Below are 15,478 nucleotides of genomic sequence, written 5' to 3'. Positions count from 1 at the left end.
GGATGCTTCAAAGTGCACCTAATTCATTTTTTAACAAGCTTGGAGTCAAAAGAAAGGTGGGAGTACATTATACCACCCTTCTATTGTATCACATGGATGTCCACCCAAGCCTACAAATACCTTTGAAATAGTGCAACTAGCTCCTAGCTTTGCATAAGAAGTTTCACTTTGTGGCCAAATGCATCTTATTACGATAAAAAGATCATTAATAACATTGCACTATGTTCACAACTAAGTATTTGTTGCAAACTTAGAAGTTTTCTAGAGATTTGTTGCTATCAACAACATAAAGCGCAAAAAAATGCATTCCTCACATAACATCTCAAGACATTAGTCATTCTTACACCATGTCAACATTGCATTTGCAAAGGCTGAAACAATATGGCTATTATATCTTATTATTTATTATTTCTATGTGCTTATTTTCATTCTAAGATTGCCATGCTTAAATTCTCAAACTCCAATTTGAAAATCTAGATAGTCAACGAGTTAGTAGACCAAACCACCAAAATGAAGGCAACTGGGAATGAACGGAAATTACAATTCATCGAGGACACAAAATGGACATATCAAAGTTTCACAAACCTAAACATCAAGCTACTCTAGGCCCAAGTAGGTCTCACTCTTGTTCTTAGCTTATGCCATTAGTATCATGTGTATCACTTCTCCATTATCGCCATTAAGGCTTGTCATGGATTTACTATCATGCACCTTTTGAGTTGCCAACTTGTCGTGTGCCTTCTACCTTAACCACAAGGATCTTATGGAATATGGCAATTTAGCCATAGCAGTCATAGTTCATCAAGAACCTATTTCTCCATGCTCCTACAAGGATGTTTTGAAATGCATCTAATTCATTTTTAACAAGATTGAAGCCAAAAGTATGGTAGAAGTGCATTATAACACCCTTCTATTGTATCACATGGACGTCAATGCACCCAAGCTTTGCACCCTTGGAATCTCCAACTTCTCATATGATTTGTGCCTTAACCATAAGGATTCTTATGGAATTTGGCCATAGTAGTCATAGTTCATCAAAAGTTTGTTAAACCTATTTCTCCATGCTCCTATAAGGATGCTTTGAACTGCACCTAATTCATTTTTAACAAGATTGAAGCCAAAATAACTGTGAGAGTGCATCACAAGGATGGTCCTACAAGGATGCTTTGAAGCCAAAATAATTGTGGGAGTGCATTACACCACCATTTTATTGTATCACACGTGGATGCCCATGCACCTAAGCCTACAAATGCTTTTGAAATAGTGCAACTAGTGTTAAGAAATGACGAGCAACCAAAAAGACGATAGGGTTTGCAAGGAGAAACACAGAGTATGTATGGCAAACATTGAGAAGAAAAGAGAAGAGAAACCCAAATGAATAAATAATGGACTAAAATAATAAAGTGAATCTGATACAAGGGTGTCGTAGCATGAAAGATGCCCTAGAGCAAGAAGATTGGTGAAGAAGCCTCTGAGTGTGCAAACATGAGGATGATGAGATGTCGCTTGGAGTAGAGAGATTGCCAAAGAAGAGAAGCCTCTAAATCTACAACGCAAGGATGAAGACTAGTGGCATGGAGCAAGGAGACTATTGTTGAAGGGTGACGAGCCTCTCGAGTCTACAAATGCATGCATGATGAGTTAACACCAACAATCAAATGTGACTCCATGTGGTGATGATAAGTTAGAAGCTGAAAACACAAATGAAGGTAACCTCTAATAATGATGATGCCAACTAGAGGTGTGACACCTGATGGAAGGAGAGTAGCCACAATGCAAAACACAAACTCTAGCTATCTTTGACGATGGATGACCTCCAAGCAGCCAAAGGTTGATGCAAGAGTGATGCCTGAAGAGTGAAAACTGACACAAAGTAAGTGAAAGTTGACACCAAAAAGGATCAAATTGTCACCAAGATGAAGAATGACACTAACTGATTTGGAGCACCAAACGCATGGGGAAAGGGCTCAAGGAAGCTGTCACCTGTGGAAAAGAGCACCAACACAACAGGAAGCCACTACCACCATAAACGCAACCCAAGGAAGTTGTAGACTAGCACCAAGCAACAGGGATGGAGAGAGAGAGAGAGAGAGAGAGAGAGAGAGATGATCTCGTGAAAAGAAGTGGTCATGTCATGAATTAATGGGTGGTGCCATATATATAAGCACAAACAATCTAGAGTCTCACCCACTGAAGTCTCTCGAGTGGCACTTCCACTCTCTCGAAATGCTTTAGAAATTCTTTTTGGGGCTGGAAAGAAAACCAAAAATGGGAATGAAGGGAAACTATACTAAATGATGTGGTTTCTCAACAACTAGCTCCTATCATCGAACAAGAAGCTTCATTGTCGCCAAAAACATTCTCTCGAAAGGCCCTAGAAATCCTTTTTGGGGCTGGAAATATAAATAAAAAATGGGAATTAGAGCAAACCACCAAAATGGAGGCGACTGGAAATGGAGGAAAATGTGCAATTCATCAAGAACACAAAACGGTCCTATCAAAGTTTCTCAAACCTGAACGTTAGGCTACTCCAAGACCAAGTAGTTTTCACTCTTGTTATTAACTTATTCTATTTATATCATATATCACTTCTACATTATCTATATTAAGCCTTGTCATGCATTCACTAGCATGCACCCTCAAAGTCTCCAACTTATCATGTGCCTTCCACCTTAACCATAAGGATTCTTATGAAATTTGACCATAGCAATCACAATCCATCAATAGTTTGTTGAACATATTTCTCCATGCTCCTATAAGGGTGCTTTGAAGTGCACCTAATTCATTTTTAACAAGATTGAAGTAAAAGTGCACTACACCACCCTTCTATTGTATCACATAGATGTCCATGCACTTGCTAGCACTGTACCCTTGTAGTAATCGGTAAGGTGAAGGATATACATGTTACCAATATCAATGGGTTTGTTGAGTGATGCTTATTACATTATTACAACTTGAAATTGTTTCCTTGGTTACTTATTCTCCAATGGCTGCCTTGGGGACAAACTAAGGATAAATTCACCGTACAAGTCTTTGCTCTCCTATACATGTGCTTCCCATCTTTGACCGGTGAGGGACTTGAAAGTTGGGGGGAACACGTTCAATTAGGAAGAAGATTGTGGTTATTATGTGGGGTTGAGGGCAGACTCCATGTAATGCCCTTCATTTGCCAGAAATATGATAAGTATAGGATGTTAGAAGCCTCAATCAAACCTTCTAACGATGCATTTGGGACCACAGAGTGTTGGAGCCTTCATGCATCACAGGGAAATATTGCATCAAAACCTAGAAGTGTGGGTTCTTTGCAGGAGAGTAACTCCAATTCATGTAAACCTTCAGTCAACATGTACAGGTGAGCAAAACTGGCTTGAATAACTTACTCAGAAAGGATGCTTTAATTTCAAGCGATACGTGCTTTTAAAGTAGCCAATCAATCCATGTCTACTCATAGTGAGAAACACTGGCTTGAATAACTTTTCAGGAAGGATGTTCAGACCAATTTTCAACAAATAGCAGGGATACGTGCTATAAAGGAGCCAATCAATCCATATCCACTCATGGCTCAGTAAATCGGCCCATTCTTTAGCCTCTCTATGTGTTTGAATTGCAAGAAAATCCATGTGTGATGGACATGAAACAGATTCGACTACATGGAGGATGACTAATGATGCATGTCGAAAAGTCTGGAAATTCAGGAGCAGACTGAATTTTGGACTTACTGCAAGCAACAGTATCAGATATCACATGCACACATTCACCATCCTCAAGTCGAAACATTTGTCATGACCCCAGCAGCTGACTAAAATCATCAGCAACCATTAACACACGTTGCACTCCTAATACTGATATTGAAGTGTAACATCCATAGCACCTGGCACGCCTTTATCAGTCAGACATTAGGCCACCATCTATTGTTGGCAAAGTTGACTAAAAATCTTGGTGTGATGATTCACCTAAAACGCCACAATTTAATTTTAACTACCTGTGATTGTTCTGTGCACCCCAAAGAAGGAATAACAGACACCCAATATCTTCAACATCCCCTCAGCTTTGACAAGCAGTAGAAAGTAGTTATTCCAAATAATTACCGTGAAGACTTACCAACTGAAGCTTCTTTTTTAAAAACGAGAAAAATAAATGCCCACACGTGTGTTTATGGGGTATTATGCTTTTCCATCCCACTTCGAGCATCTTCATTGAAGACCTTGGTTGTTAATTTGATGTTCCTAAAGAATCCTGCTTAACAAAGCTACCTTTTCCATCTTACATCAAGTTTTCTATTGAATTCCTTGGCCATTCGTTTGCCATTCATAAAGAAGACCTGCTAAACAGTCCCGAGCTGCCATTCCTTGTGGATCAACATGATGGCACACTTGCTGTTTGTATCCCTTGTCATGATGGTCAGGCAAAGGAACAGCACTTGATAGTTCATCCCCCTGATCTATGATCATGTTATGTAGTAAACAGCAAACCAAAATAATCCGAGGGAGTTTATGCTTATCAGGCCGCCACATTACCCTGTGCAATATTCTCCATGTCCCTTTCAAACGCGCCAGGGCTCTTTCAGCTACAGCAGCAGCAGATGCATGCCTTTTATTATACCCAGCAGTTTCATCAGTTGGATCTTTCTCTTGGAAGGGTGTGAGAAGCCATGGCAGAAGAGGATAGCCCAGGTCTCCAACAATGTATTCCCGGAGTTGGCGATCCTCAGATAGTTGCATTGGTGGTCCATTCAACCGCTGGCCATTTTCACAGAGCCGGAAAAAACCTGAATGCCGCAATAGCCGAGCATCATTCATGCTTCCTGGCCATCCTGTCAAAATATCACGGAACCTCATATCAGGGTCCACAATGCCCTGCAAGACCATGCTGTAATTGTTCTCCTTATCATACCAATCATTTGATGACTCAACTGAAGGCAATGTCATAATGATGTGGGTCACATCTACAGCTCCACAGCAGTTGGGTAGCCCATACTTTTCATAACCTACTTTAATTTTCTCCAGCTCCTGGGCATCAGGCCACTTTAAATGCTGCTTTCCACGCTCCTCCATTGACTCGACAAATCGCCATGTTACTTGAGAAACTGTGGATTGACCTACGCCAAACTGTTCTCCCACAGATACCTGTGGATCACCTGAAGCAAGCCGTCGCAATGCTATGGCCACTTGCTTCTCAACAGTAAGTAGTCTTCCCTCAATGTTGATTAACCCTGAGGGAGGCCTTGAAACTAGGTCCTGCCTAACAAGAGTGCAAATGTAGTCAAAGGTCTTCCTAGATACGCGAAATATACTTCTGAAATAATCTGGTTCGTTTTCAGGATGACCTGCTTACAGAAAACCAACTAACCATTATGACTTCGAACAGGATTATAGAACTTCTACTGATAATGAGCTACTAATTTCTGTATTTTCACATTCTTGTGCATTGAAGTGATTGAGGGCATCTGTGAGAGAATATATTTTCAGCTCATTTAGTGGACTAGATCACCAAGGCTGTTCAAGGATAATCCTTAATGGTAGGAAAGATGGGGAGGAAAAAAGTTACTTTTAAACCAACTCAAAGTACAAATTAAAAATTGATCAAGTTGGTCGGCGGTTTTCTGTTGAAACCAAAGAGATACATCAGGTTTAATTTGGGCACAGTTAATAATACAAACAGCATCATCATGATCATTACCACTGCCACTTCTGACGAAACTCTCCTGCCTTTAAAATAATCAGTTACTTAGCTTAGAATCAAAATGTTTAATCAAAACAGTAGCATAGGGGAGACTGGACATTGAAGAGACAATTAACATGATCACAATTGAGGAAGATCAACGAAGAGCCCAAGCTAGAAACTCCAATAATAAGAACCAAGGTACAATTGGGTGGATTGCATATAAAAATAGTAACAAGTGTGCAGCTAGTCCACCAACCTAAATCTGACTGACCTCAGGATGTATTGGCTGATAAAAAATTGCCCACTAGTAAATGACAGAAAAAATACGGAAAATACGGCCAAAAACCAATGTGTAATATTTCCAGGCAATAAAAATTAGTTGGTTAGTTTAAAAGTTAGTCAATTAATAAGTTAGTAAGGTTACTAACTAAAGTAAAAAATTTAACTAACATTAATAACTAGCTAATATTAAAAATAAATAAATAAATAAAACCGAGAGTTGTAACTCGATATTTTTTATGAATTACCAAGGACCGTAGCCACCCTTCATGGAAGTTATAATGTGAACAAGAGAGAAGAGCTATATTAATCACTAATGTTAATGTGTATAGTAAAGATGGTTTAAAAATATTAGATTTTTGAACAAGACTAGAATATTTTAGATATTTAGATATTATCCTTTTATTTTTATTTTAAAAAAATATGGAGATTTCTAAAACTTGATGTCATTTAAAAGAAAAGACAAGTGATGTTTTAGTTAGTTTGAAGATTTTATAAAAAGAAAAATAAAGAAAAGTGATAAGCAAAATCGCATGCGCTACGATTGCAGTCTACAGGCAGTAGACAACGCTTCGAACAAAGAAAATGAGTGAGCTGAGAGCTTTCTAACCAAGCGTCTTGTACCCCCATTTCGGAGCCAATACAACCATCAAATTTATGATTTGAGCATCAGATCACTGATCTTTCCAAGATCCCCCTCCACAAAGAGCTCCTCTTCTCAGCCACAACCCTTCTTCTCCAATTTACTATAAATAAGAGGCATGGGGGCACTTAGGGAGACATAAGGAAACCCCGAGAGGCTGCAAGAGAGAGATAGAGAAAGAGAGGAAAAATGATACTCCTTCAAGAGGCTACGAGAAGAAGCTAGAGAGAGAGAGAGAGAGAGAGAGAGAGAGAGAGCTAGCTCAAATCCCTTGTCTCGATCATTAACTAAGCCATATTCTCTTACGCTCTATCATCTCAAATATATTTCACATTCCCTATCTCTCGAACCACTCGTGAACGATGGCTCCAAAGCGACGAAGTGAAAAAACCATGGGGATCAACGCAACCGGTCAAGCAAAGGGTATTGCCAATGATACGAGAGTGCCTGAGGTTGCGGGAGTTGCCACTACCAACGGAACATTGGGTGTGGCTAATGCAAGCGCGAGGAAAAACGAAATTCCTAAGGTCGTCATGCTGCGAAACCAGGTTATTCATTACTAGATTATTATTTTACAATATAAGATAATTACATAAGATATTAGCTTCCATATTCTTCACTTATACAAATTGATAACTCATCTAGAAAACATATTAGTACAAGCATAAACAATTAATCACTATGATTTGCAGCTAGATTAATTGAGATTCTAAGTCATAGAATCATGTTAGAATTAATTGCCAAAGGTTATTGTATAGATGTCTTTATACGCATTCGATATAGTTATGGTCAAATGCGACAAGATTAAGAGTTGACTAGAGACCGTTATAGAAACTGATTATCTATTTAAGAGTCCTATAGGTCATCTCGTTGAGTTATTGACACAATATATTTCTTTAAGGAATTTCGCTTATATTGGATAAGTGAGCCCAAACGGGAAATTCATGCCTTGCTTAATATGTTATAAGAGATGTACTCGACACTTCTTTATGGGGAGGAGAATCCTCAAGGTTACCTTAGGATAAGGTCTATCTTGGCTATATGAAGCTGTGAATTACATGATAGGGTGATTGTCATTGCATCATTTGATATATATTTGAAAGGACTGTTTGTGTTTGCTAGAATCTAGATCTCTAATTGAAATTATTGTCAAACAGAATAAAAGGAAGGATCCCACTAGGCTATCCCCAAGCTAGCAGCGAGACCCTACTTTAAGGGGATCATGATTATCGCTACGAGAGGCTTGGACCAGCTCCGTAGGCGAAAGGTCTGTCAGTAGGAATAGTCTCGGACAGTAGGAAATGTAGGTGCTAGAGGGGACTCTGGCTGTAAATCCTGCATTGTTTCAAGAATCTAACGAGCCCCTTCGTGACCCAGAATGGAATCCTGGAACCCTAAATACTAGTTACGAGGGTGGAATCTTGGTGAACAAAATATCCTTATGACATTCTGTGTATCTTCTGCTGGGATGGAAAGATGAAAATTGTAATAAGCTTCAAACATAATAAAGAAGTTGCTTTACTCTTCAAATTGTATGCGTGTCGGTGAGATAAATTATGTGAAGAAACCTGTGACTTAATAGACTAATTAAGGAAGTTGGTTGTATATGTTCCAATAAATGTACTGTAGGTAATTAAAAAACTAAAGATGACCCATCATCAAAGGAAAGCGGGTGGGCGTAATCCCCGACGGGTCCATCCAATGCTAGAGTGGTCCTGGTTAGCTGGGAGCTTTTCTAAATCGACAATAGAAATAGAAACACGGTAAATTGACCAACTAGTCATTAGGTAAAACTGACTTGCATTATTTTAGGGGGCCGGAATGGGATTTTGCCTTATGGGCAGGAGGGTTGACATACCGCTGTCGTCGTATTGAGGGTCAAATGTCTACCACCGGGGTTTAGAGCAGAAGAGGAGTGAGAGATTCAAAGGGGAGAGAGGAAAAAGATTGGGATTTGATGGATTCTCGGGTTATGGAGAGAGTAGATAAGATAGAGAGTAACCAATATCTTACATAGCCGTGTCATACAAGTTTACCATTAATAAACTTGGATCCGATTACATCAATAACCATGAGGTTTATGCATAGATCTATATCAGATTTTGTTCCATTTTCTACAACAAATTCAAGCTCTAATGCCCTCCATTTCATGAAGATACATGTATTGAACTTCAAGATACAAGGTTTAGAGAGATAGAACTCATTACAACTGACATAGAGTCCAAAGGATGATAAAAATGCATCAATAGAACCACAAATGTACTTCCGCCCTGCATTAAAACAGTAATTTCCAGCCCTCAAACTTGACTCAAAAATGTATACAAACTCATGGGAAAGTCTCTCACTACAATCTCAACCAATGCCCTATTGTTTCGGCAACATTGTCTACACAAGGAAGTGATTAGATTTTAAGAAACCCCTTCAAATGAATGTGTTTTAATGGCTGCCCTGTTTATGATAATTTTGGGAGAGCCTATTCAGCCCATACATTGGTAAAAATCACCTCTTGACTTTCCCCGAAGTCACTCAAGTACTTGGGCATAAGAAGGGCTTCAATGGTACATGAACATGGTAAGAGAATGGAAGAAGAAGCTCATAAGAGCAGGCTGAATACTTTTACTCTGTTTTTCCCCTTTCATGGACTGTCATACAACTGATTTTCGTGATACCAAATGGATGGGGCAAAAAGGACTCTTACCTTCTTTGTTTGTATCTCCTCTTTATCTTCAGTTTGCTTTGTGTTTGCATGCTTTGGAGCATTCACCATAGTCTTCAACTCTCCCTCCATCTTCCACAGGTGTGCAGACCCGAAAAATGCGCCGCAAAATGCGGGGTGGACTCCTCTCCTTCTTCCACACAAAAAAGAGTTCATATTGATCATATACAAGTCATATAAGTCCTTTGCAACTATTACTCCGTGTCACTTGTGGACCTAGTCAACTTTGGAGTGCTCTTGACAAAAGTTGGATCTTCCAAGCTAATGAACTTCACAAACCAATGTGACATAACATGTAAACTATCAAAGAACACCTGTAGTCTAAGCTGAAGGGTCTCATAGACTTTATTTTTATCAATTTGCATGATACAAACTGAAAATTACATGCCAAGTTACAAAGGAACTTATGAACTTAAATGACATCTAAGACTAATGTAGAGGTATAATAACTGAATGATGTATAAAAGTGTCTCATGTGTGTCCTAATGAAGTTCATCTGCAATCATAAGAACTCCATGTTTTATACCATGAACTGCAAACCCTTTGACATTCACCCCCTCCTAACCTGCACATCCTCCGACATGTGCCACTTCATGAAATTGCAGATTAAGGAGAATCTTCTTCTGACATATTTTCATCTTCCTCCTCTAAGTCTTCTTCTTCTTCCTTGTCTTCAAGTAGATGGCTCACATCCAAGTCATCAAGCTCATAAGTAGAAGACTCTCTTCGTTTGAAGAGCTTGATACGTTTACCGGCTATTGGTATCTTGATCATGGTCCCATCCATTTCAGCCAAAGTATAAGTAGCATTATCATGTACTACCTTCGCCACATATGGCCCAAACCATCGCTTGGCTAGCTTCCTATGAGCACTATACTGATTGTCTAGGCTGCTGTCATAGACAAGTACCTAATCATTCTCTTGGATAGCTCTTGGACGGAGTCGATGACACTTGTCAAACCTCTTCTTATTCTTCAACCTCGCTGCCTTCAGCCTTTCAATGGCAGTCTTGACATCCTCTGGCCTTCTTTCAAGCTGCCTTATGCGCAAAATAAGCAGCTCTTCTCTATTTATGCCTTCCTCCCAAGGCAAGATACTCCATGTGATAATAGACTCCTCAATAGGCATAATAGGTGGCTGCCCATACATTAGTTCAACCGGCATATAACCCATCACTGCACTATGGGTAGTTCTATCAACCCATAATGCGAATGGAAGCATTTTAGGCCATTCTCTCATCTTCCCTCTGTAAGACTTTGCCAAAGCTTTGAGAATCGGTTGATGACCTCTTTTACTCTTACCATTGCCTTCAGGATTGTAGGCTGATGTAAGAGATAGCTTGATTCCCAATTAAGCAAAGAAATGGCGAGCCTCATCGGAATCCAATTCTCCTCTATCAGCAGTTACTTTGGTAACACAACCATACCTGCAAAACACTTCTTCAAGTAAAAATCTACAAACAGCTTGAGTAGTCTTTGTTGTCAAGGCTTTTCCTTCCACCTGATTTGTGAGATCTTCTCTAGTAAGCACTAGATATCTCATGTTCCAAATTCCTATAGGCATAGTTACTAAATCAATAACCCATCTGTAATGAATGGATAAAGGAAAGATAGGCTGAAGCCCATCTCTATACTTAACCATAGAGTACATTTGACAAACATGACAAGACTCAACAAAATGTTCAATGTCTTTATACATGTTTTGCCACCAAAATTTCTCTTTTATTTTGGCAAAAGTGCCCTATATGCCTCTATGGCCAGCCAATAGGCTTTCATGAAATTCTTGCATGACCTGTCTTTAAGTCTTCTTGTCTCCTAAGACGCGAACAGGCGCTCCTCCTTTCTTCTTCGCATGCCCCCAAAGGTAGCCGTCTTTGAGAAAGAAGCCATAAGGCTTTCTCCTGATTCTCTCGAACTCTTCACCAGTCCAATCTTCCTTCTTCACCATAGTGCTCAAGTATTGGCCAATTTTCAGCCAATCATCTGTATAATATTCTTCCATAAAATGAGAACAAACTAAAACAAAGCATTGAGCATGCTGTCTTTCAGCTGTCCACCGTCTTTCCGTAGTTGTTTCTTCATTCTTTGCTGCTGTAAATTCTGTTACAGCAGCAGTACCTGCTATACTTGCTGTAATTAATGATGTACCTGCATTTATGACAGCTGTACCATCATTAAGAACAATTGTACTTGTTGTTTTCTGATTTGAACCTGCAATTACAGCATCATTTTCAGCAAATATAGACTTTGTTACTTTCTCATCCATCATCTCTTCTTCATCTTTATATCTGGCACGCGAAAGCATGTCAACAACTGGATTATCTCTTCCTGCAATATGTTTCAAATCAGGATTTAAGGATTTAATATAGGCTATCCATCTTAACATAGCTATGTCGGGAGTGAAACAATTGGCAATCATGCCCAAGAGTGGAAGACAATCTGTTTCAACTACTACATGTACACCCATGAAGTACTCCCGATCACACTTCAATGCAATTACAACTCCCCAAAGTTCTCTTTTAATTTGAGCATACCTTCTTTGACGTTCATTAAGAACCTTCGCTCCAAAGCGGATTGCGTACCTGTTGCCCTCAAGATCATCTTGACCAACAGCCCATCCTATCCCAATAGAACTTGTGTCTACCATGAGTATGATAGGTTGTCCATTAGAGTAATCAGCCCTCTTCAAGGTGGGGGCTGAAATCAGCAATTTCTTCAATTTTCGAACAACTTGAGTATGCTCTTTTTCCCACATAAACCTTTGGCCTTTTCTGTAACAGTTGATAAAGATTTTCAGCAACATGAACGAAGTGTGAGATCCAAATAAGATAGAAAACACACACTCCAAGAAATCTTCTCACCTCCGATACATTTGTGCATATTTCCCGCATTTTGCTAATGGCATCAATCTTGTTTGGAGAAGGCTTTCGGCCATATGGGCCACACATATGCCCAACCACAAGAACTTCTTCAACTCCAAAAACAAATTTAGCTCCTAAAAGAGTAAGATGGACTTCTTCCAGTTTAGACAAGATTTGAGCACAATCATTAATATGATCGGAAACAAACTTGCAGTATCCAAGCTCATTGAGCTCTTCATTCTTCTCATGAATTTCACATCCTTTGATCGGTACATCATCAAGGAAAGGAAGAGTAAGTTGGGAAATATAATCTCTCAATACTTTGTACATGGCATTCATCATGTGAGCCATTGAATTTGTAGCTCCTTGGGATAGAGTACACATGCGGACTAAACTAAGAGGCGTCTTGTGGTACTGTCTCGGCTTTCCAAAGCAAGCTGAAATTGGTCATAGCCTGAATATAAATCACCCATGGAATAAATTGCTCTACCTGCAAAAGCCTCAGCAAATTCATCAACAATTGGACCCGAACCAACATTTCTAATAGTGACTTTATTGACAGGCTGTAAATCTTGAATGAATCGCAAAGATCCATTCTTCTTAGGCATGGTAAACTATCGGTTAGAATACGGAGCTGAAGATGGCTCCAATATTCGCATCTTTATCTTTTCATTTAAAAGTTCTAGTAACTTAGGCAAATGAGCCCTTGGTACCGGAATTGGTTTAAGATTCCAAGGGATGTGTGGGACTGTGAAAATCACCATTGATGCCACAACACTTGGATCCCCACAGCCAATTTCATGAGGCTGAAATGAAAAATCGTTTCCATGTTTCTTCAATATCTGCATAAAAGATTGCTTCTCAGCTGGCAAGAGAAAAGAGTCTTCACCAATTTTTAGCTCCCGTAAGCTTTCAGCTGTAAATTGGTGACCAATATCTTTGGGATCACAAAGACTTGGCTGTTTGGATGCCCTTTCAGCCAGTCCCTCACTTTCGGGAGGTAGTGGAGTTGCCACCGGCTTGACCTTCTTGTCAAATGTCTTGTACTTTGTTTCTACTCTTGCCTCATCCCTGTTTGGCTGTCCAAAAGCTTCATGATCAGCAAATTCTTGAATTATGTCATAAATATCCAATGTGCATACCTGTATGGACTGATTTTCAGCCTGATCTTCTGCATGAACAACTGCATGTATTTCAGCCAATGTATCATTATAAATCAGCCCATAAAACAGTCCTGAAATTTCTTCATTTTCAGCCAAAACATCAACTTGCTTCAGCTTCCGTTCCACATGACATAAATGCTTTCTTTCAGCCCTATTCATGGCTGAAAACTGTTTATAACAGCCCACACTATTGGCTGTAAATACCTGCAAATCAGCCTTTGACATAGCACCTTTTTCATATGGAGGCAAATTTTTATTACATGAAGCACTGCCATAGCCTCCACTTACAGCAGTGCAGCCCGAAAACCCTTAAATTCTCGGGCATTAGGAGGCACAGGATGATCTCTCAATCGATCTCTATTCCGGTGATGATTTACACAAACAGTCAGAAATTGGACAGCTTTGTCATTGTCCTTACTTCTTATCCGAGCATAAGATGAACCATCATCAAGGGCCTTTGTCTCCAAACGAGACTCAGAAATAAAAGGTTGACCAAGAATGATAGGATAGCTACAAGAATCTTGAACAAAGAAATGAAATTCATCTTTTACATCACCAATAGTAACCCGTATATAAGGACATGCCGCATAGAGATCGCCAGAAGAATTATTGGTTGCTCTCATGCGCTATCCCGGGTCCATATCTATGGGCCATCCGCCATTCTCATAGAGACTTCTTGACATGACGTTGATCTCCGAACCATGGTCTATAAGGGCAATGCATGGAGTCTCTCTTTCTCCAATCTTGACAACGGTTTCAATAATCGCCCTTGCCCAATGGGTACGGGAGCAGTGACTACTTGGAATAAAATGAGCATCAATCTCTTCTTGCATGTTGTGAAGACGAGCTTCTTTCTTATGCATGGGCTACTCTTTGGATTGAGAAGACCCCACCATAACATTCTCTGCAATAGCTTCTCCAATTTCAGCTTCATAGATGTCTTCATCTTTGGCTTCTATGGCTGCAATCAATTCTTTGATTGCCTCCAAACGAATCCCTTGAGTATTCAGCTTCTCTTCATCCTACAAATACACATGAATAGTTTGCAAAAAAGCATGCACAGATTCTTTAGTTTCTTCACCAACATATTGTCTTTTCCATTTAATTACATCAATTATTACATCATGAAATCCTCGTTTTGCAATTCCGAGAATTTCACCCAATGTAAATTCAATTTTGCTTCCAAGAATCCTTTCTTCTAGGACCCGCTTGAGATCCGTCGCAATCTCTATGTCAAACTGCAGCTTGTAGCCAGGATGTTTGCCTTTTCTCTTTCCTTCTATCTTCTTTGCTTGTGGGGCACCTTCCATGATATGCTCTGGCGGTGGTGGTGGATTTTCAGCAGCCTTCTGCTAATCCGGTTTACTTCTTGTCATACGTTTGGTTAGCCCTGAAGAGGAGGGACCGACAACATCTTCTTCTCTTCTTCTTTTTTCTTCTACCACAGCTTCTTGATTATTGATTTCAGCCAACCGAGTGAAAGCTGAAAATGAATCAACCGGCTCGGTCCAACTGGTTCTTCCTCAGATGCATTGACTGGTAGTAATCAAATCATCTTTGGACACCTTGCCTCACTCCATGCGATCTAAGGCCTGCATCCATACTTTAGATTTTACATCAGCTCTACATGCTTTAACAATCTCATTGGTTGGCTCAATTTGCAGCCCATCGGTAGCTGCATCAACAGCTGCATAGGCTGTTCTTATTGCCAAATCCTCCAGTCTTTTCTTCATGCCACCGTTACCAAAATTTGGCTCAAGAGGAAGCCCAGTTTCGATCGCATGAATTTTACAATCCTTCCAAAAGACTAATTTTTGCACCTCAGCTTCACGGAATGCATTGCACTCCCTCTTATCATGCTGTAGACTATCACACCAGATACAGCGTCTTTTGAAGCCTTCTCGTATGGGTCTTTGGGCAACTGTCCGCCCTCTTTCTTCCACTTTCACATCAAGCCTTTCCACCTTAGAATTAATCTCCGTTAGATTAAGATGGAGATCCCACATGCTCTTGATCAGCTCGTCCATAACATCCTTCTTTGAAAGTGGAACAACAAGATTTCTTCGTTGCTCGGCCATAGAAACAAGAGGTCGAGATACAGGAACAGGCTCTTTTATGGACTCAGATGGTGCAGAGGTAGAACCCCACCTTAG

General features: G+C 39.8%; 1 protein-coding gene across 1 annotated transcript in view; it reads right to left on the bottom strand.

The window, feature by feature from the left end:
* Positions 1-4,030: 4,030 nt before the first annotated feature.
* The window catches only part of LOC148038232 (nuclease), a 78,845-nt gene continuing 67,397 nt past the window's right edge, over positions 4,031-15,478 (bottom strand). Inside the window, exon 2 of the mRNA XM_087670146.1 lies at positions 4,031-5,326. Coding sequence (XP_087526272.1) covers positions 4,278-5,326 — 1,049 coding nt within the window. The 3' untranslated portion in view covers positions 4,031-4,277. The remainder of the gene's footprint in view (positions 5,327-15,478) is intronic.

The sequence above is a fragment of the Lygodium microphyllum genome, chromosome 3 (genome assembly GCF_053477565.2).
Source record: "Lygodium microphyllum isolate KBCC chromosome 3, Lygodium_microphyllum_v1.1.10, whole genome shotgun sequence".
In the NCBI taxonomy this organism is placed as follows: Eukaryota; Viridiplantae; Streptophyta; class Polypodiopsida; order Schizaeales; family Lygodiaceae; genus Lygodium; species Lygodium microphyllum.
The sequence above is the reverse complement of the archived record's forward strand: the minus strand, read 5'-3'. Positions and strand labels throughout refer to the sequence as shown.